Source organism: Dasypus novemcinctus, chromosome 18 (assembly GCF_030445035.2).
Source record: "Dasypus novemcinctus isolate mDasNov1 chromosome 18, mDasNov1.1.hap2, whole genome shotgun sequence".
NCBI lineage: Eukaryota > Metazoa > Chordata > Mammalia > Cingulata > Dasypodidae > Dasypus > Dasypus novemcinctus.
The window spans coordinates 59362406-59383572 of record NC_080690.1 but is presented as its reverse complement, the minus strand read 5'-3'; the positions used below and the strand labels follow the sequence as shown (position 1 = coordinate 59383572).

The 21167-nt window shown below is 54.5% G+C and overlaps 2 protein-coding genes and 1 pseudogene across 3 annotated transcripts; 2 read left to right on the top strand and 1 right to left on the bottom strand.

Annotated features, from left to right (window-relative positions):
• The first annotated feature begins 991 nt into the window (after nucleotides 1-991).
• Nucleotides 992-10576, top strand: ECH1 (enoyl-CoA hydratase 1). The gene is made up of 10 exons (XM_058280205.2): nucleotides 992-1157; nucleotides 1645-1852; nucleotides 2001-2089; nucleotides 8280-8404; nucleotides 8488-8536; nucleotides 8729-8793; nucleotides 9397-9467; nucleotides 9561-9632; nucleotides 9919-10069; nucleotides 10272-10576. The coding sequence occupies exons 1-10, from the start codon at nucleotides 1121-1123 to the stop codon at nucleotides 10374-10376; spliced, it is 972 nt and encodes a 323-aa protein (XP_058136188.1). The 5' UTR covers nucleotides 992-1120; the 3' UTR covers nucleotides 10377-10576.
• On the bottom strand, nucleotides 2100-4091 carry LOC139436917 (peptide chain release factor 1-like, mitochondrial pseudogene; annotated as a pseudogene).
• Nucleotides 10577-10666: 90 nt separating the features above from the next.
• LGALS4 (galectin 4) lies at nucleotides 10667-19899 on the top strand. 2 transcript variants are annotated; one of them, XM_058280206.1, is made up of 11 exons: nucleotides 10667-11245; nucleotides 11636-11719; nucleotides 11958-12046; nucleotides 13210-13414; nucleotides 14928-15062; nucleotides 17440-17466; nucleotides 17593-17631; nucleotides 17805-17834; nucleotides 18003-18091; nucleotides 18401-18566; nucleotides 18634-19899. In XM_058280206.1, exons 2-11 carry the CDS (start codon nucleotides 11675-11677, stop codon nucleotides 18778-18780), a joined length of 972 nt encoding a protein of 323 aa, XP_058136189.1. In that variant the 5' UTR covers nucleotides 10667-11245; nucleotides 11636-11674; the 3' UTR covers nucleotides 18781-19899. The 2 variants fall into 2 exon arrangements, with proteins under 2 accessions (XP_058136189.1, XP_058136190.1); XM_058280207.2 differs by having other exon boundaries at nucleotides 11088-11245; nucleotides 11958-12464.
• Nucleotides 19900-21167: the final 1268 nt, after the last annotated feature.

Genomic DNA, 21167 nt, shown 5'->3' with positions numbered 1-21167 from the left:
GATGCTGTCTGTACAGTGATCTGTATTGTGCCATACGTAATGCTACTTCCTCTTCCCCTACCCTTGCAGAATATTCTGTTGTATCAGTGAGCTGTAATTTAGCCTGATCCCAAAGGAATTAACTGAAGAATTTTTTAAAACTTAGATTGTTGATGACTGAGGTAGTTGGCATCTATCAGATGAACAAACTTTAGTTCACCAAGGGAAGTTCCAAACAACCTCTGGGCAAAGAAAAACCAGTCGCCTTACATCCAAAAAAGTTGTGTAGCAACTAGGGTTTTAACTGTTCAAGGGGACAAAATGAATTAACTCCCTATTACCTAGCACCCAGTTCCATTTCCTATTAGTGTTCTGAGTCTCCTTGCCAAGATACATCATGCATATACCTTACTCTGTGCACTTGCGGCCATGTACAACCATTTATTTTTAAAACCAAATGATGTCCATTTTAATTTTCTCTTACATCTTGGCAATCTATGCATAGTAGTCACAGGGTTTTCCTTTGTTAGTTAATTTGATGGGTAGTCTGGTAGTTATTTAGGTATTGTAAGACCATGGATTTTCAAGCCACATTAATCTCTGCCTTTAGTATTTCTGAAGCCCAGGGACCTTGAACTAGTAGTAGCCTTATGCTACCCGCTCCCCCGCCCCCGCGCCGTTTCCTCGGTGTACAAGGGAAAATAATACCATGTCGTGGCGCTGAGACCTCTCGTGGTGAGATAACTCAAGTGTTAGGTATATACCGCATTTGGCTCAGGGGATGGTACAATCAGTGCTCGTCATGCAGTGCTGAACATACTCTTTGTAAGTAACACCGAATACAGATTACATACTTGCCCGTGTCGGCTGTTAAAAAAAAAACGCTGTGGTGAACTTTGTACAGCGAGGTCCAACACGGCGCCAATGCCCTTCCTAAATCTCCACACAGCCCAGCAATTGCGCAAAGCCCCCGCGGGGGCGGAACCAGGAGCGCCGTTTCCGGTTGCCCTTAGTGAAGATGGCGGGCAGAAGGGCGTCGTCGCGCGGCAGCCTATGGCTTTGACGCCCTCCCCCAACACGGTGCCCGCCCCCCTGCTTCCCCTGTTCGCGTTACACAAGCCGCGCAGTTGCGAGGGTGACGATGGCTTCTTGCGGGTTCCGGGGCCAGCTCTTGCGGCGTGAGTAACCCCCTGACGAGGGAGGGCTCGGCGCGAATGTCATGCTCTCATGATACCGGTAGGACGGGGAGCGCCATCCCGGATCTCAGGGGCCGAGTCCCTGTCTGAAGGCCTCCCCGTGTTTGTGGGCCCGTGTCTTCCAATGTGAAATCGCTGTTGGCTCAGTGTTCCCAGGCGAGGGTCAGTCCCACGATCTCGGCTCTGAGGCGTCCTCAGGGTGAGGCCGCAGAGGAGGGCGTCCTTAATCTGGAAGGCTGTTTCCCGCCAAATGAAGATCGCTGGGAGACCTGTATTCTTCAATCTGGAGTCACTCACGTGTGTTCCCTCTAGTTTTGAAGGTGCAGTGTCGCCAGTCTGGGTCACTGGAAAGTCAGTGTACCAGTCTGCTGTGCTTGGAGGATCAGTGCACCCCAGTTTCACATGAAGAGAAGGTCTTTGTCCCTCCATCTGGAGTCATCAAATGTTCTTCCTTCTTTTCTCGCCCCAGGACTTTTGGCCCCCACTTACCCGAGCCTCTGCCTTAGCCTTCACCCCATGGGCTCTTCTGCACAACATGAGGCCTCTGGAACATCCCCTAGCAAGACCCCAGAGTACAATTATGAGTCTCTTCGGGTGACTTCTGCCCAGAAACACATTCTGCATGTGCAGTTAAACCGGCCTGAGAAGAGGAATGCCATGAACAAGGCCTTCTGGAGGTCCAGCCTGCACATCCTGGAGGCCTGCCTGCAGGAGGAGGCGGGGGCTGAGGGACTAGGCAGGGATACAGTGGGAGGCAGGGGGATAAACAGGGAAGGCAGAGGGTCCCACCCCAGACACAGGCCTTCATTCCTTGTTCCTCCACAGAGAGATGGTGGAGTGTTTCAACAAGATTGCGCAAGACTCTGACTGTCGTGTGGTGGTGATCTCTGGTGCAGGAAAAATGTTCACTTCAGGTACTGGGCTTCACATCCACCTCTCCAGTCTCTGCTTCTAAGAATAGAGCAGAACGCCTTAACTGGGGTTTAAAGCAGCTTCTAACTGCCACTTTTATCATGGTTTTTGAAAGGCCTAATATAAAACATTCAAATACAGAAATTAACCCAACACTACATGGCTCTGAAGTCTGCTGAGTTTCCATCCTGGACCTATGGACAAGCTTAAACTCTTAAGAGTCTTGGTTTCTGTAAAGTGTGTAATAATAATAGCATGATTTCTTGTAGTTATTCAACACATTCATTGATTTCCAATTACATGTATGTTAGATCTTAGATTGTTCCACATGTTTCTTCTTCAGAGTTCCATTGATCAGATTCACTGGCCCTTTCCTCTGTGTTTTCTACTGTTAAGCCCCTCCAGTCATTTTCTTTTAATCTTGTGTTTTTTACCAATATATTGAGAAATTTATAGAAATTGTCTCAAGAATATGCATATTATTTCCAGATGTGTTAACCCAAGTTTTTCAAGAGAATATTTGTATTTACACAGAACAATGTGATTTGTTATCTTTTCATAAGCTATAAAAGGCTTCAATTTTTTTTAGAAATATTTTCTACTACAGAGTCATTGTCAGCATAGTCCTTCAATGACAGTATAAGCGCATCTAATAGGTACTCTCCTTGCATAAGTTTTAAGACCATGCAGTGCCTTATTTATTTTGTGATCTGTGGAAAATTATATGTCCTTAATTTTTCCCTGCTCTTCTTTCAGTACCAGCCTGAATCTTTCTAGCTTTGTATCTTGTACTTGTTTCTTCTAGGTGTATGCTATAAAGTTTTGCGGAACTTTTTCACAGCCAGATGTATCTATTTCTCAGATGAGATCTCTCTCTCTCTTTTTTTTTTAAAGATTTACTTATTTATTTATTTCTCTCCGCCCCCCCCCCCCAGCCCACCCGCCGCGGTTGTCTGTTCTGAGTGTCTATTTGCCGCATCTTCTTTGTCTGCTTCTGTTGTTATCAGCAGCACGGGAATCGGTGTTTCTTTTTGGTGCGTTATCTTGGTGTGTCAGCTCTCCGTGTGGGCGACCCCATTCTTGGGCAGGCTGTGCTTTCTTTCGCACTGGGCGGCTGTCCTTACAGGGTGCACTCCTCACGCGTGGGGCTCCCCTACACGGGGGACACCCCTGCGTGGCAGGGCACTCCTTGCACGCATCAGCACTGCACGTGGGCCAGCTGCACATGGGTCAGGGAGGCCCGGCGTTTGAACCATGGACCTTCCATGTGGTAGACGGACGCCCTAACCACTGGGCCAAGTCCGCCCCCCTCAGCTGAGATCTCTCTTGATGGCATTCAGAGACAATCCCTGTTGGCAGGTGAACCCTGTGGGTGCGCTATGTGTGGTATTCACATGCTGCCCACCAGCTCCACTGGCTTGCTGAGTAGCGAATCTCAAATCTTCATGATTCTTCACCAGATTACTTTGAGGAGGCTGGGGCTGTATTGCTGCAGTCATGGGGCTCGTCCGGATGTGGCCTTGCTTCTCTGTCTTTGGCATCCTTTCTGCTCTGTGCGCACCTCCTTCAAATTGTATGTGCTTATAGGCTTCTGAACCCCCAGTGCTGGCAGATGCATACCTAAGGCCACCTATTTTACTTTGAATATACTCCAAGTTCTCAAAGTGGCACCTTTTAAATGCAGTATATCGCTGATACATATCAAATATCCCAGAAGTAAACATTTCCATCTGCTTCTCCTGACGGAACGAAAGGTAAGAAAATCTGACGCTTCAACCGAGTTATTTCTGTTTGACACGAAGTTATTTCATTCTCTGCGACTTTCCTTAGGTTTTCATTCTCATCACGTAGCAGGCTCTCTGTCTCCGACAGTTTCTGCTCCTTCTCGCCCGGCAGTTTGACTGCCGCTGGCAGCTCAGGCCCCCTGCCCTGTAGCTGGCCTTCAGACACTGCCTGGTGCTTACGGAAAGTCCTCAGGGACCCTCTGCAGGCAAACAGGTCCATTGCTGATGGGCCGCAGGCCCAGGCCAGGGGCCCCGCGGGCTCACAGATGCCGCATGGCTTTCCACAGGAGCCATTTTTATTTTTAATTTCAGATATTGTATTTTTCATTTTCAAATTTCCAACATTTCTCTACTGAAATTTCATATCTTTCTATTTATCATGAACGTGTTTTTCTTTGCATCACTGAGCATAGTTATAATGACTGCTTTAAAATCCCAGCCTCTTAATTCCAAAATCTGGCATTTTAGGATCTATCCCTATTTATTGCCTTTTCTCTTGAAAATGGGTCTCATTCTCCTATTTCTTTGTATTATGAGTAATCTGAGGTTGTATCCTCCATGTTGGGAATATGATGTGGGGACTGTCAATTCTGCTATATACTTCCAAAGAGTAACTGAAAGTCCAGTGTTAGCCAGCAGTTAGCTTGGTTGGAATTGAGTATAAACTGTTTCTTGGGTCGTAGCGTCAATCTCAGTTTGGTTATTTAATCTTTTGCTGGGCTATATATATATATATATATGGTTCTTGAGTCAGCCAGAGATTTGGGCATAGTTGATAAACAGAATTTTGGACTCTCCACTCTAGCGCTCTTCCTTCTGGGATTTCCTCACTTTCTAGTGGCTTTGATCACCTTGAACTCTGTCCTCTGGTTCCTCAGGCACAAGTTCAGCCTGCTTTCAGGCTAAAAGTTTTAAAATTAGGTAATTCAGTTTGTGCTAGTCCCTTCTTCCAAATGTTGACTCCTTGACTCTGCCTAGTGTTCTAGGTAGTTGTGGTTTTTTGGGGTTTGTTTTTGTTTGTATCTTGCCCAGCCAGAGTCCTAGTTTTCTGCAGGAGGATGGCTCGGTTAAGACCGTACCAGAAGTGACCCATTACGTTCACTCACTTCTTCCTGGGCCCCTGCCCCGTTCTGGGGATGCAGTGATGACTGATACAGGCTTTGGCCCTACCTCATGGAGCTGCCCCCTCAGTGGGGAAGACACGTAGTAAAGAATCTATTTCCTTCTATGTCCTGTGTTCTATTCTAAGCACTTTATACACATTGACAAATTAATTCTCACTACAACTCTATGAGACAGGTTCTATTGGCATTCCCATTTTATAGATGAGGAAACTGAGGTCTTCCTCTCTTGAAAGAAACTTGCTCATGTCGCATATCACTTAGTGGCAGAGCTAGGGTTTGAACGTGGGCTGCTTGGCTACGGAGTCCTTACTCCTAATCACTAAGCAGCTGTCACCCAGGTATCCAGCACAGCATGCTGGTTGTAATCAAGGGCTCTGGACTCAAGACAGCCACCTACCTCCCACCTCTGCCACCTGCACACCTCTGACCCTTCATCTGCTGTTTTCTCAACTGAAAAAAATGGAAACAGTCTTAGCACCTGCCTCACTGAGTCTCTGTGAGCATTAAATAGCTAATATGTGTAACCCTTTGAGGCCTGGAGCATAGTACCTGGTTTATTAATGTTGCTGTTCTAATTTATGATTAGGAATAGCTTGGTTATGATTAAGAACAATATTTGGAAATTAGAGGTTTGCAGCTGTAGAAAGTCACGCAACCAAGATAAGGGACTTCTCTGCAATGATCAGTTCTTACTTTTGAAGGAGACAACTTGTTCCAGAATGTGGGGGGAGGGGGGAGTGGCTGCAAATGCCAGTGAATGCTGGGCCAAGTAGGGCAGGGAAACCAGAGAAGCTGGTGGGAGGAGGTGTCACAGGGTGCCAGGGGCTTGTGTAAGAGTCAGCATCTGTTGAATCACACCTGCTTCGCAGAAATGTGGGCCCAGCACATGCCAGCTGGCTGATCCAGATGGTTCTGACCTCCACTGAAAAAGAGCAGATGATATTATCGCTTGTGATGCCATTCCCTGCCAAGCACCATGAGAGGTGCCTCTGGAGCCTGGTTTCCTTGAGTCTTTTCTGCTCCTGCAACTCTCCAGAGGACTTAATCCTCATTTTCCAGAGACAAAGCAACCCAAGGCTCAGAGAATGCAGGCCAAGGTCACACGGGGGGCGTCCTGTCGCACGTGCTCTCAGCCTGCCCAAATCCAGCTCTACCTGGGCCAATACTCCTGCTGCCTCGCTTATTAACCAAGCTGGGCAGCGAAGGCAGCAGAGCCTCAAATGGTCGCTAGTGTTGCCAAATGTGCGAGCAGCTTTTCAGGGTTTATCAAATGGCACTGTTCAGAGGACAGGCAAGGGGATGAGAATGATTAATGCCAGAAGGACGAAAGTGAAGGATTATTCTGCTCAGAACCCTCCCGAGGTACTGTCTCCCTCAGAGGAGAAGCCAGGGTCCTACCTGTGGCCCACAAGACGATCTGCCCATCACTTTCTGACCTTGGCTCTTCCCACACTCCCCCTTGCTCACCACACTTCAGCAGTAATGGCCTCCCTGCTGGTCCTCACACAGTCCAGGCACAGTCCTACCACAGGGCCTTTGCACTGGCTTCTCCCGGATATTTGGCTCCCTCCCTCTCCTCCTCCAGGACACTATTCAGACGCCACTTTTTAGTGAGATGGTCCCTGATCTTCCCCCCACACGCACTGCCGTTTAAACCGCAGCAGCCCTCAGGGCACGCGCACACGCACTCCGTTCCCCTGCCCTCCTTTAATTTTCATCATTTATCGCCACCTGTCAAAGTAGATTTTCTTACTCATTTGTCTGTCTCTCCCATGGGAGGGTTCCACCAGGGCAAGAATTATTGTCTGTAGTTTTTTTTTTTTTTTTTTTTTTTTAAAGATTTATTTATTTATTTAATTCCCCCCCCTCCCCCGGTTGTCTCTTCTTGGTGTCTATTTGCTGCGTCTTGTTTCTTTGTCCGCTTCTGTTGTCGTCAGCCGAACGGGAAGTGTGGGCGGCGCCATTCCTGGGCAGGCTGCTCTTTCTTTTCACGCTGGGCGGCTTTCCTCACGGGCGCACTCCTTGCGCGTGGGGCTCCCCCACGCGGGGGACACCCTTGCGTGGCACGGCACTCCTTGCGCGCATCAGCGCTGCGCATGGCCAGCTCCACATGGGTCAAGGAGGCCCGGGGTTTGAACCGCGGACCTCCCATATGGTAGACGGACGCCCTAACCACTGGGCCAAAGTCCGTTTCCCTATTGTCTGTAGTTTTTGCATTTTGAGCACCTACTATGTGCCATCCCCTGTCCCAGGCAGTGAAGGTGCTGCAGTGGACAAAAAAAGGAGCTCACACCCTAGAAAGGGAGATGGGCACTGAAGTGGGTCAATAAATATATGATAAGACGTGAATTAGAGGGGATAAGGCCGAGAAAAGAGATCGGCAGGCTGCTAATTAGCTGGGGTGGCCAGGGCAGGTGGCGACCTTGGAGCTGTGGCCTGAGCGAAGCACAGTGGCGTCAGTCTTGTGACCATCTAAGGGGGAAGGACTGTTGGAGGCAGAGGCCCAGAGGAACGAGTCCTGCTGCCAGGACAGCTGCTGGAGGCCAGTGTGCCCAAGGGGTGGAGAGTTAGGAAGGAAGCTGGAAAGGGCAAGAACCTTGCATTCCACTCTAAGTGGGATGGGAGGGAAGAAAGGGGTGTGATCCGCCTCCAGAGTTCACAAGGTGCCCCCAGCCACATTTGGGGATCCATCTTTGGAAACAGGGATGGGAGCAGGGAGACCCAGGGAGAGGATAGCAGCCAGGACCAGAACAGCGGTTTTGGAGAACGAGGTGGAAGCAGAGGTCAGACTTGGCATTTTTGAAATTGTTCTGTCCCTGATTTTCCCCATCTCAGGAAGAATTACCACGATTCTCTCAATTGCTCCCGCCCCAAACCTCAACCCCCCAGGCCGTCTGGCGTTATGGTGAAAAGCACGGAGAGCCCAGAGCCTGCTGAATGGGTCGGGGTTCAAATTCCCAGTCCCACCACTCACAAGCTGGTGTGACTTTGGGCAAGTGGCTTTACCGCACCCTGCCTCCGTTTACCCCCTCTGTAAAATGGTGCTAATAAGACCGACCTCATAGGGTTTTTGTGAGGATTGAGTAACGACTCAGTAAATGTTGGCTTTTATTTATATTTTTATTTCACACCCCGCCTCCCATCCCTCAATAAGTTCTGTGTGGGCAGCTTTCTCCGCTGTGGTGGTTTGGGGGCTCAAACATGCTGTGCCAGGTTCTGACCCTTGGTTGGGGCAATGGTGGGGTCTGGGGGACAAGGCAAGCCGCCTTGTGCTTCCCCACCAGGTATCGATCTCATGGACATGGCTTCACACATCATGCAGCCCCGGGGTGAGGACGTGGCCCGCATGAGCTGGTACCTCCGTGACATCATCTCCAGATACCAGGAGACCTTCAGCGTCATCGAGAAGGTGACTCTGGGGTACTGGCAAGGCATCCCCTCTGTCTTCCTCTCCTGGGCCGGCCCTGACCCTCCCTTCCTTTTCCCCTCCAGTGCCCGAAGCCCGTGATCGCTGCCATCCACGGGGGCTGCATAGGTGCAGGTGAGTCTGCAGCTGCCACCCCACCCAGGGCGCTCACTCTGGCTGGGCGCCTATTGGCTGCTGCCCTCCTGCCTCAACCAGTGACCTCCAGCCTCAGGTCTATTACTACGTCGATTTTGGCCCAGGATGCAGCCCAGGGAGGAGGGATGTGGCCCTTGTGGTTTCTTACTGTATCCCGCTTCTTCCTCCCAGGCGTGGACCTCATCACTGCCTGTGACATCCGGTACTGTGCCCAGGATGCTTTCTTCCAGGTGAAGGTGAGCCACCCTCCCCTGAGCTTCTGCTCCCAAGGGGCCTTGCCCACCTAGAGATCTGCTGAGAGTTGGACGGTTAGTGGCAGGACCGGGAAAGCACAAGCTGAAGGTGGGGCAGGGGTTGAGCCCTGAGGATGTCTTGGAAGAGGTAGTTAAAATCAAACCTTAAAAAATCAGCCCTGGCTGCGGGTGGAAGTCAAGGGTAGGTAGTCAGTAGTCGGATGAGGACAGAGCGACTAAAGGTCTGGGGATGGGGGAGTGAGGCGGGCCTGAGCCAGAGGTTGGGAACCATGGATGTGGCAAAGGAGTCAGGTGGGTACTGCTAAGGAGGGCTCCCTCTGGAGATGGACTGGGGTGACCCCTCAAAACTGGGAGAGAGTTGGAAGGTGGGCCCTATTCCAAACAGAAGGAATCTGTAGGGGCCAAAGTAGGTTGCTGTGAGTGGAATGGGGTGTTCTGGGGAGTCACTGAGGTGGGTTTGGGGTACAGCTGGCCTACCCAGGCTGGCATGGGGGCAGGGTGGGACTTCTGTGGAAAATGCAAAATTTCATTGCAAGAGGGGTGACTGGGCAGAAATAAAACACTGTCACGATTGCTCCCCGCCAGGAGGTGGACATAGGCTTGGCGGCTGATGTGGGAACGCTGCAGCGGCTTCCCAGGATCATCGGGAACCAGAGGTGGGGAGGGCTGGAGGTGGGGGGAGGCGAAGCGGGGCATCCCCCGGCACCCGAGTGAACGGCGCTCCCTGGACACGTCCTTCCCTCTTGCAGCCTGGTCAACGAGCTGGTCTTCACTGCTCGCAAGATGATGGCTGACGAGGCCCAGGACAGCGGCCTGGTCAGGTAGGAGCCGAGTTCGGGGAGCGGAGGTGCCCCGGGGGGGGGGGGGGGGGGGGGAAGGGGGCAGCCAGACCTGGGCGGGTCTCTCTGGGCCCCTTCCTTTCCTGTTTCCCGGATTCCAGGTGGCTTCCTTTCCCGGGAGACCAGCACCCTGCTCTGATTGGCCCGCTTCACGCGGGTCTTCGGCTTTGCACTGTCATTGGCTACTTCTTCATCTGCGGTGCGAGGACGAGATGGGGGAGCGAACCCTTCCCAGACCCGCCGGTGCCCAATTCCCTTTCGTCCACAGCCGGGTGTTCCCCAGCCAGGAGGCCATGCTCGATGCGGCCCTCGCCCTGGCGGCCGAGATTTCCAGCAAGAGCCCGGTGGCGGTGCAGGGCTCCAAGATCAACCTGCTCTACTCCCGGGACCACTCGGTGGCCGATGGCCTCAATTTCATGGTGAGCCTCTCTCTCCGACCAATCACAGCCCTGCTCTGTTCCCAGAGCGACCAATCAGGACTCAGCGGCCCTCGGCGTGCCTTGTTCTCTGATTGGTGGGCCGCTACCCCCGCCCGTCCCCCCCCCCCCCCCCCCCCCCGTTTTCTATTGGCCCCACCCCACTCGGCCCTGCCCCCTCCCCACCGCGGCCTTCCCTGTGCAGACGGCCTGGAATATGAGCATGCTGCAAACCGAGGACATCGTCAAGTCCGTGCAGGCGGCGATGGAGAAGAAGAACCTGAGCAGCATCGCCTTCTCCAAGCTCTGAGCGCCCGCGCGCCCGCGTGGCTCAGGCGCGACCCCGCGTCCGGCCTCGCCCCTCCTGCCCCCACGTAGAGAGGGAAGATTTGGAAGATGGTCGCCTCTGTGCCTTCTGCTTCTGTCTCCCAGTTTACAAGTTTATGACACTGATCTCCTCAAGCATGAGGCCTTGCCTGCGCCCTAAAATCAATAAATAATTGTAAAGAACCTGGTGACCTTCCTGGGGAAGGGAGCGCCTGGGGCTCCCGGGAGCACGGGAGTGCTCAGGGCGGGGGTGGGGCCGCGTGCGCAGTGTGGACCCACTGGGAGCTGGAGGGAGGGCGCCCACCAAGGTCACCCACTTGCCTGGCTCCCTCTGGGCTGGACAGCTACCGATGGACTCCCGGCCTGCTCCTGGGTGGAGACCGGCATTGCCCGGGCTTGGCAAGCCCACCCTGCATGGCAGGATCCGGCCCGAGTGTGACCTGGGTTCAAGTCTGGCCACCGTCCATTGCTTCCCAATCTCAGGCCAGTGGCCTTGCTTCTTTAAGCTTCAGGTTTTCGTTTTCATATTTAACCCTGCCTTCCTGGGTTTATGTTCCAGGAATGAGGGAAGAGGGTAAGTGGGCAAATAGTAATTGAGGGCCTTCTATATGCCAAGTCCTGTTCTGAGCATTTGATATGAATTAACTTTCTGATTCCTTACAAGGACCCTATGAGGTTGATCCCCATTTCACAGATGGACAGGTGGGCAAGTTGAGATTAAGGCACCCGCCCAAGATCACCCATCCAGGAAGTGGCAGAGACAGGAGTTGAACACAAAACCCCTGGCTGCAGAGTCAGTGCTCTAACCACACTGCGCACACAGCGGATGTACTTGGCAAAGACACGCATTGGGTACGCCATAAATGTGAGGCCCTTCATAGTTCCTGGACAAGTCGAGAGCTCCCAGTTCCGGTTCCCCCAGCTTCCGTCGTCACCACTGCCCGCTGGCCCCGGCCCCTCCTGCAGCCCTGCCCAGCCTGCCAACACAGGTCTGGGCAGGGTTTTATGGACTCCGATAAGGCCCGGGCGGGGCTGAAGTTCACTATCACTTCCTCTCTGCAGAAGGTCCCTGGGAGGGGGCTCTGACCTGGGTCCTGAAGAGGCCGGGAAGAGAAGGGAGACTAGGGGGTGCCAGAGGACAGGAGGCACCCCTGGGATCCCAGGACTCTGCCCTGCCAGCCACTCCCTTACCCTCGGGTATAAAAGCCACCTGCCACCTGCCACCATTCCCCACTCCTGCAGCTCTTCCCCCAGGACGTGCCACCCGCTCAGCCTCTCGAGATGGCCTATGTCCCTGCACCTGGCTACCAGCCCACCTACAACCCGGTGAGATACATAGCAATTTCCCCCCATCCTGACCCTCGGCACCCCTTGCCTGACCTGGGCTCAGTTTGCTCCCACCCTGACCCTCAGACCTATTTCGTCCACCCTGACTCTTCACGCTGTGCCCTCGCCCCTTCGTTTCCTCCGCTCTGCTTAAGGGAGTGGGGTGGCCACCTCGGCAAGGGGTAAGGGCTGCAACAGGCAGGTGGCCTTCGAGTGCCTCACCCGGCCCCTCCTGCAGACGCTGCCTTACAACCAGCCCATCCCCGGCGGCCTCAGCCTCGGCATGTCCATTTACATCCAAGGAGTGGCCAGTGAGCACATGAAGAGGTGAGAGTCCTCCGGCCCGGCGAGGCTGGGAGTGGAGGTGCACAGCCGGGCGCCTCTTCCCTTCCGCCGCCCTGGTTGGGGAGGGGGCTCAGGGCCTCCCCACCCCCTGGCCAAAGACCAGCCCTGGTCTGGGGAGTCTGGGGCTGGGTGGTCAGATCATCAGGGGTCAGGGAAGGCTCCCCACGAGAGGCGGCCCCAGCTGAACACTGGATCGGAACCGATGGCTGTGAAAATGTGAGTTAAGATCACTGGCTCAGAGCGGGGCCACCCGAGTTCAAATCCAAGTTCTGCCACTTATCAGCTGTGTGCCTCTGGGAAAGCTATTTTGCCTCTCTGTGCTTTAGTTTCTCATCTGTAAAATGAGATTGTTGTAAGGATTCAATGAAGCCTTGAGGATCGAGCCTGAGGTAAATGCTATGTAAGTCTATTTTTTTAATAGTCTTAAAATGGTGATAATTGAACTGACCTCATAGGACCATTATTTATTTATTCATCAAGCACACACTGTGCGTAGGCACTGAGGATAGAGCAGTGACAAGGACAGACAAAGATCCCCTACCCTCATGGAGCTGCCATCCCAGTAGGGGAGACAGATAAAAAAATAAGTCAAGTATGTAACATATCAGATGGTGAGAGTGCTGTGGAGAAAAATAAGTAGGGAAGGGGGTTGAGGAGGATGGGTGGTGAGGAGGCGTCCCTGGGGAGGGAACGTTTCAACAAAGTCCTGACGGAAGTGAAGGATGGAGCTTTCCAGGCAGCAGGAACAGCCAGTGCAAAGGCCCTGGGGCAGGCGTGGCATAACCTCCAGGAGGCTGCTACAGAGATGAGGTCGGGAGGCAGGGCAGGAGCAGGGAGACCCGGAATGAGCTGAGAGATGGAAAGCGCTTAGGACAGCGGCCGCCAGTGGTTAGCCCGCGGAAGGCAGCAGCAGCAACACAAGTCGCAGCTGAAGATGGGGAGAGGAGGGGAGGAGGGGTGGGGGCTGCCTCCCGGCACTCCTGGGCACGCCTCCCCCTCCTCTCGGGTCCACAGTGCCAGGGTCGCCCCTCAGATCCGAGTCCCGGAGCCCTGGGGCGGGCGGGATGGAGAGGGCTTCCCAGGGTGTCCACCCGCAGGGAGGCGGGTCCGGGAGCGCGGGCCCTTCAGCCTCGGTGTCCCGCCAGGTTCTACGTCAACCTGGCGGTGGGCCAGGGCCCAGAGGCGGACATCGCCTTCCACTTCAACCCCCGCTTCGACGGCTGGGACAAGGTGGTCTTCAACTCGCAGCAGGCCGGCCGGTGGGGCAGCGAGGAGAAGAAAAGGAGCATGCCCTTCCGCAAGGGCGCCCCCTTCGAGCTGGTGGTCATGGTCATGGCCGAGCACTACAAGGTGCGGGGGCAGGCCCCCCCACGCCCTCCCACCCCGCCGCCTTTACCTCCTTCCTTCCTTCTTTGGTTCCTATTTCCTCCTTTCTCTCCTTATTTCCTTCCTTCTTTCTGTCCTCCCTTCCCTGTCCCTCCCTGCCTCCCTCCTTCCCCCATTCCCTCCTTCCTTCCTTCCCTCCTTCCTTCCTTCTTTCCCTCCTTCCTTCCTTCCTTCCCTCTATTTCCTCCCTCCCTTCCTCCCTTCCTTCTTCCCTCCTCACTTTTTTCTTTTCCTTCTTTCCTGCCTATTAACATTTTTCCTTGTTTTTCCACACCCTCTAAAATGAGTCTCTCACCTCCTTGCTTGTTGTTTTTGCTCGTCGTTTCTTTGCTCGCTTGTGCTCATTGTCTGCTCGTTGTCTGTGTATCTTTTTTAGGAGGCAGCAGGAATCGAACCCAGGACCTCCCCGTGGGAGGTGGGCTCTCAACTGCTTGAGCCACATCCATTTCCAAAACTTTTCCTTTTTATCTCTTCCTCATTCCCATTCCTCTACCTCTGAAAGCATTCGAATATGTGTCACACATACCTGTTTTTTCCTTTGTGTTCTTGCAAAAGATGTATTTTTGCTATTTCTTATAAAGGACTCTGAACACACGCAGAGCAAGAGGGGAGTCCAATGAACCCATGTCTATCATGGGCCCTGAAAGTTGTCAACTGCTTCCCAGGGCCCATCGCCCCTCAGTTGGCCCCCCACCTCCACCCCCAGCTCCCCGTGACTAACGCTGCACAAAGCCGCGTGGAGAGCCCGGACAGCGGCTCCCGGAGGGCAGTCGCCGGGTTGGCGACCAGGCCTGGGCTTTCTCTCGCTCAGGGGCCGCCGCCTTTCTAACCTCGTCGTGCGGTTTGGTGCCCGAGAGCAGTGGTTCGAGGCTGGCCTCTGCCCCTCCCTCCGGGAACACCACACCAGCGTCTTGACTTTCTTTACCATGGAGCCAACCCCAGGTCCTGCCTCCCAGAGCTGCCAAGAGAGTCCCCTGATATCACCACGCAAAGGCCCCCCGGAGGAGGCGCTGTCCTGTGCGGCTTCCACGCACGCCTCTGCCAAGCGCTCTGAGTAGAAACTGCCATGACGGCTTTAAAGTAGGCTGAGCCGTAACGAGGTCCAGGCTCACCCCGAGATTTCCCATCAATCCCAGCACTGACGAGGAAACTCAGGCTCAGAGAGGGGCAGTGACTGACCTGAGGCCACACAGCCAGCACACGTTGGAGCGCAAACTCAAACCCAACTCAACGCTCAGACTTGGTTCTCATCTCCTCTCTGTCCCCAGACTAGGTTCCCTATTCTCTCCGGTCCCCTGTTTGACCCCGGTTTGACCTCTGAATGGTGCACCCCCACGGTTCCTGACTCTGAGGCTAACCCGGCTCACCCCCAAGATTTTTGATCCCAAGTTGGACTTTGAGATTCCAGCTCCCTGCTTCCTTTTTCTACCTTCCCAAGGTGCGGGGGGGCTGACCTCTGCCCTCTCGTGCCCTCCAGGTGGTGATCAATGGAAATCCATTCTATGAGTTTGGGCACCGGCTTCCCCTGCAGATGGTCACCCACCTGCAAGTGGGCGGGGACCTGGAGCTGCAGTCCATCAACATCATTGGAGGCCAGCGTCCCCCCAGCCAGGTGGGCAGTGCCCCTCCCTGCCGTGCTTCCCTCCTGCCTCCATCCAGTCCCGCAGGCCTCCACGTCCTGAGCATCTGGGCTGTGCTGGGCTTCGGCTGGGTGAGGTGGGGGCCCAGCGGTGACCCAGCGAGGCCACTGGGAAGACGGGACATCACCGTGATGGCCGGGACCGGGGAGGCACGGGGCCTGTCCTCTTCACGGGGTCAGGGAGGGCTTCCTGGAGCAGGAGGAGGAGGTGTGTAAACTGAGTCAGCCACTGGAGGACAAGGAAGCCTGAAGAATACCGGAAGAGCCAGCAGGCTCATGAGAAAGTGCTCCATGTTGTTAGTGTCCTGGAAATGCAGTTAGAAGTACAGGGAGACACCAGGCCCACCAGGGGAGCGAGGAGGAAGGTGGCACCCAGTGCCAGTGTTGTGAGGCTGCGGCACGGCCAGCGTTGCCAGCCCCGGCTGCCGGGGTGTCCTTGCCGCAGTCCCCCCTCGCCGAGAGCTGGCAGCTGAAAGCTGAACACGCACGTGCCCGGCCGCCGGGGAGCTCCACCCCGGGAGCTCCAGGGGGGGCGCACAGCCACCAGCACAGGTAAAAGCCCCAACTCCAAGTTGCCGGAATGTTCTCCCGCTGGAGCATGGGGAAATGCCGGGTGTCGGTCACCCAAAGGCGAGAACCAGTTTCACCCCTGCACACAACAGCAGGGCTGGCTCTGAGCGATAGATTATTGAGGTAAGAAAGGAAGTTTGTAGATTGTAAAATCAGAGAAGCACAGTACATAGTTCAGGGCTCTAGAAACATATGATAAAACTTCAAAGAAAGGGAAACTGCTGCAAGTCTCTGTTCAGGCTCCTGTGGGGAGGTAGGGGAGCGGGGTAGAGAAAGGCACCAAGAAACACCACCGGCACAGAGGCTCACAGAGGCATGCACCAGCTACGGGTGTGGACACCTCCCAGCGCCTGGTGCCATCGGCTCATTTCACAGACGTGGCAACCGAGGCACAGAGGGCCGAAGCCACTCACCCAAACCTGTGCTCCTGACCTCCTCGCTCCTCTCCCTCCCTGATTAAAAGACTTGCAGTGTAGGCATCAGGCAGTGTGAGTCTTTGTAGCAAGTTTCCTCCATACACTTTCAAAGGAAGAGCCACCCTCAGGCTAGTTTAAAGGCCCCTCTAAATAGCTGGCTTAAAATAGAAATCAAGGCAGAAAGGAGTTAACTAGAAAGAAGGAAGAGGAGCAAGAGGGAGCGAGCGTGCGAGTGCTCACAGGTTACCCAGAACCCTCGTGCATTGCTGGTGGGAAGGTAAAATGGAGCAACTGTTTGGAAGACAATTAAATGTAGACTTAGCAGAGGAGCCGGCCAGCCCACTCTTCAGTGTACACCCCAGAGAACTAAAAGCAGGAACTGGAACGGATAATTGCATATCGACGTTCATCACAACATTACTCATAATTGCTGAAAGTGGAAGCAACCCAGACGCCCATCAGCAGATGAAAGGGTAAACAAAATGGGGTCTGTACCCACAGTGGAATATTACGCAGCCCTGAAAAGGAGTGGAGTCCTGGTACATGCAACAACATGGACGAACCTTGAAGACATGTGGAGTGAAATAAGCCACACAGCAAAGGACAGCTACTGTATGGTCTCACTCATGTGAAATAACTAGAAGATGCAAATTCGTAGAGGCAGATAGTAGTTTATAGGCAACCAGGGCAGGGATGGAGGTGTGGAATGGGGAGTTAATGCTTAACGGGTGGATGGAAAAGCTTTGGCAATGGATGGTGGTGATGGCAGAACATTGTGAATATAATTTACACTCCTGAACTGTGTACTTGAAAGTGGTTAAAAGAGAAAATTTTGGTTGTATATATGGTACATAATAATAAATGCTAACTGGGAAGGAGAAAATTGTTTCGGCCAAAAAAGTGGAAGAGACAGAGAGATAAGGGAGAGATGAGAGAGAGAGAGAGATAGGAGGAGCCTACTGGGCTGGTCCAAGGGCCCCCCAGCGGCGGGACCCCCCAGAGGCAAGACGGTAGAGTAGGGGCAGGTGGTGGGCAGGGACGAGGGGAGCAGGTGTGGTGTGTGGGAGGTGCGAGGACTCGGCCAGACCACGAGGCTTCCGGATTGTGGGGGGCGGAGAGGGGCGAACGTGGGCCCTGCATGGGGGGATGACGGGGGACGGATGGGTGCTAGAATTAGCAGGTGCTGTCCTTGAGGGGCCTGGAGGCTGACGCCGCATTGGCGAGTCCCTTTCCATCCAGCGGCCATCTGGGTGCCCCTTGACCCGGCAGTTCCCTTGCACAGTGGTGGGGGCTCCCCGGGGTGAGCTTCAGTCTCCAATTTGGGGTCTCCGCCTCATCACCTCCTCTCCTTTCTGTGCCCACAGAGACCCTTGGGGACTCCTGCATACCCAGTAAGTGCCTGCTGGCGCGTGGCGGGTTTTCTCCTGAGGGGGTGGGTGCTGGGTGGCTGAAGGGGTCCTGGGCCAGCCCGGGGACCCAGCCCCCCTCAGCTTGCCCACCTTCCATCCTATGTGTAGGGTCCTGGACAGAGCTTTCAGCAGCCAAGCAGCCTGCCGGTGAGTGGGAGGTCGCGTGGGCGTCTGGGGTGGAGGGTGAGAGCCGGGGCGGGGAGTCGAGGGTCAGACCCCGCGTTGCACTAACGCGGCACCCAGCGGAGTACCAGCGTGGGCTTCGTGGGCGGCGACTGTTGACGCCTGCGGAGTAACAGCTCTATTTTCATCCTTCACAGAGCATGGAGGGACCCCCAGTCTTCAACCCGGTAGAGCGGGCTGCGGGGAGGACGGCTCCGTGGAGGGCCCCATCCGTGGGGGAGCCCGAGGGCGGGAGATGCGTGGGGCGGGGAGAGGGGGGGGGACTGGAGAAGGGGACCCTGCCCGCGGGCAGCGGGGATCCCGTGCAAGACGGGTCGCTGTGTTCTCCTCGACAGCCGGTGCCGTTCGTGGGGAGACTGCAAGGCGGGCTCACAGCCCGAAGAACCATCATCGTCAAGGGCTACGTGCTCCCTTCAGCCAAGAGGTGCAGACCCGGGGCTGCGGGGAGCCCCCAGCCCCTCCTCCCTCAGGGACCCCAGGCCTCTCCTCGCTCGGCCCCGGGAGTCCAGCCCCCCCCCCCCCGGGGAGCCCGGAGCTGCACCCCGGCCTCACCCCCGGCTCCCCCTCCCGCCCAGCCCCGGAGTCCAGCCGCCCCCCCCCTGGGGAGCCCGGAGCTGCGCCCCGGCCTCACTCCCGGCTCCCCCTTCCGCCCAGCCCCGGAGTCCAGCCGCCCCCCCCCTGGGGAGCCCGGAGCTGCGCCCCCGCCTGACTCCCGGCTCCCCCTCCGGCCCAGATTCACCATCAACCTCAAGGAGAACGCCTCGGGGGACGTGGCCCTGCACATCAACCCGCGCGTGGACGAGGGCGCCGTGGTGCGCAACAGCCACCTGGGCGGCTCGTGGGGGCGCGAGGAGAGGAGTCTGCCCCACAACCCGTTTGGCCCCGGGCAGTTCTTCGAGGTGAGTCCCAGCGCCTTCCCCCTCGCCCCCAGCCTCCTGCGGCCGCGCTCACGCCCCCTCCCCGCAGCTGTCCATCCGCTGCGGCCTGGATCGCTTCAAGGTCTTTGCCAACGGCCAGCACCTCTTCGACTACTCCCATCGCCTCAAGGCCTTCCAGAAGGTGGACATGGTGGAGATCCACGGTGATGTCACCTTGTCCTATGTCCAGATCTGAGGTCACCCCTGGGCCACAGCCCTCGGGAACACTGAGAGCAGGGACCTCCCGGAACACTAATAAACGGTCTGAAGGGGTCTCGTGTGTCGGTGGCTGCGCCCACCTCCCTCGCTGTGCTTCCTCCTGCCGCTCAGTCCAGCACTGTCCATTCATCCATCGGGTCACCTGTTGCCTTAGTTTCCTGGCTGCTAAAACGAATGCCATATAATGGGTTAGCTTAAAAAGAAGGAGACGTGTTGGATCTCGGTTTTGAGGCTAGGAAAAGTCCAGAACCAAGGTGTCAGCAAAGCAATGCTTTCCCCCCAAAGACCGTGACGTTCTGAGGCTGGCCACCAGCAGCCTTGGTCCATGGCTTCCTGTCACATGTGTTCTGCCAGATAAAATGCTTTGCTAATGCTCGCTATATATATATATATATATATAGAGAGAGAGAGAGAGAGAGAGAGAGAGATTGATGTAATAACTAAAGCATAAGAAAGCAATACACAGACATACATATATTCATTAATTTTATTAAATTTTTGTTAATAATTGGGAAATATAAAATAGGCAAAGGATTGTCTACAAACAGGGGTCCAACTACTGCATCATAATCCTTTATGCTATTTTTACTATAGATATAAGCTCACCAAACCGGGGGACACACCGACATACCTGGCCCATCTCCGGCCAGAGTCCCAATTGGATGCAATATAAATATATATATTTATATGGGAAACGGATTTGGTCTAACAGATAGAGTGTCCACCTACCACATGGGAGGTCCAGGGGTCAAACCCAGGGCTTCCTGACCCATGTGATGAGCTGGTTCACGTGCAGTGCTGATGCGCCCAAGGAGTGCCGTGCCACGCAGGGGTGTCCCCCGCATAGGGGAGCCCCATGTGCAAGGAGTGCGCCCCGTAAGGAGAGCCGCCCAGTGCGAAAGAAAGTGCAGCCTGCCCAGGAGTGGCGCTGCACACACGGAGAGCTGACGCAGCAATATGATGCAATAAAAAGAGAAAGATTCCCGGTGCCACTGACAAGAATACAAGCACACAGAGAAGAACACACAGAATGGGCACAGAGAGCAAACAACTGGCGGGGAGGGGAGAGAAATAAATAAATCTAAAAAAAAAAAAATGCTGACTCGATTCAGGGTGGCAATATGTCTGTCTAAAAGTCTATGCTTCCCAGTGTTCCAGTTACTTCCACTGTGAATGAATTATCCCAAGCAGCCACGTGTGCTCACGGCGTCTGCAGGTTGAGTTTGGATGGCATCAGCATGTGGGATCTAAGCCCCCTCTTGAAATAGAGGTGGAGTGGACACCACCAACCCAGGGTCCTCAGCAGGGAGGGAAAAAATATGGATTAGAGCGCACTTACTGGTACTCTACTATAGAGCTATTGTGACTAGTAACGGAAGAAACTGTAGCATTGATCCAGAGAAAGTGGCCAAGGTAGTTGCTGAGGGCAGGGAGAGGCAAGTAGAGATGCGATATGGGGGCATTTTTCGGGACTTAGGTTGTCCTAAATGGTATTGCAGGGACAGATGCAGGACATTCTATATCCTGCCATAACCCACTGAATGGACTGGGGGAGAGTATGAACTACAATGTGAACTATAATCCATGCAGTGCAGCAGTGCTCCAAAATGCACTCACCAAATGCGACGAACGGGCCACAATGACGAAAGAGGTTGTTGATTGGGGAGGAGTGGGGGGGTGGGAAGTGGGGGATGTGGGAAATTTTTTAATGTAACATTTTTTGTGATTTATGTATCTTTTTAAAAAAGACTATTATTAAAATTAATTAATTAATTAATTAATTAAGAGTTTGGTCAGGGCATGGTGGGAGTGGCTCGGCTTGGTTCCCCGATGGCTGGAAATGGAATGTTCTGGAGGCCCCTCAGGAAAGCCGGCCTTCTTCCATGGCACCTCAGGGCTCCAGCAGCGAGTGTCCCAGCTTGCCAGGTGCGTTGCCTTTTGGACCTAACCCGGGGCGGGGGGCTCCCACAGCATCCCTTTTGCCAAGTTCTGTTGGCTCTGCATGAGGTCCAGAGGTCAGCCCCCTCCCCTCCTCATGACCGAGGGGTGCGGAAGAATTCGGGGGTGTATTTTAAAACCACTACGTCCACCTTCCCCTGCAACTGCAGGTAGCTAATGGGAGGGACTGGGCTGGACGTTTGCATGTGGGACTTCTGGGGACGCTCTTGAAAGAGCCACTTTGCTCCCCCCTTACTCGTCCTTCCTCTCTGGAACATACCATGAGCAGAGCTTGGGCTCAGGATGTGGAACCTGCAGACGTCCAGGGTGATTTTTCTCATGACCCTGATGCTCTCGGGGAGCCCCCCCTTTTTTCGCTCTGATTCTCAGGTAGCCAAAGATACCCGTGCAGAGACGGTAAGAGGA

Bases quoted from the DNA above. Each gene is read 5' to 3' on its own strand.
- LGALS4 (XM_058280206.1), top strand. From the start codon at position 11,675: ATGGCCTATGTCCCTGCACCTGGCTACCAGCCCACCTACAACCCG. The intron at 17,632-17,804 runs GTGAGTGGGAGG...CATCCTTCACAG, and splicing joins AGCAGCCAAGCAGCCTGCCG to AGCATGGAGGGACCCCCAGT. The intron at 17,835-18,002 runs GTAGAGCGGGCT...TCTCCTCGACAG, and splicing joins GACCCCCAGTCTTCAACCCG to CCGGTGCCGTTCGTGGGGAG.
- ECH1 (XM_058280205.2), top strand. From the start codon at position 1,121: ATGGCTTCTTGCGGGTTCCGGGGCCAGCTCTTGCGGC. The intron at 9,468-9,560 runs GTGGGGAGGGCT...TCCCTCTTGCAG, and splicing joins AGGATCATCGGGAACCAGAG to CCTGGTCAACGAGCTGGTCT. The intron at 10,070-10,271 runs GTGAGCCTCTCT...TTCCCTGTGCAG, and splicing joins CCGATGGCCTCAATTTCATG to ACGGCCTGGAATATGAGCAT.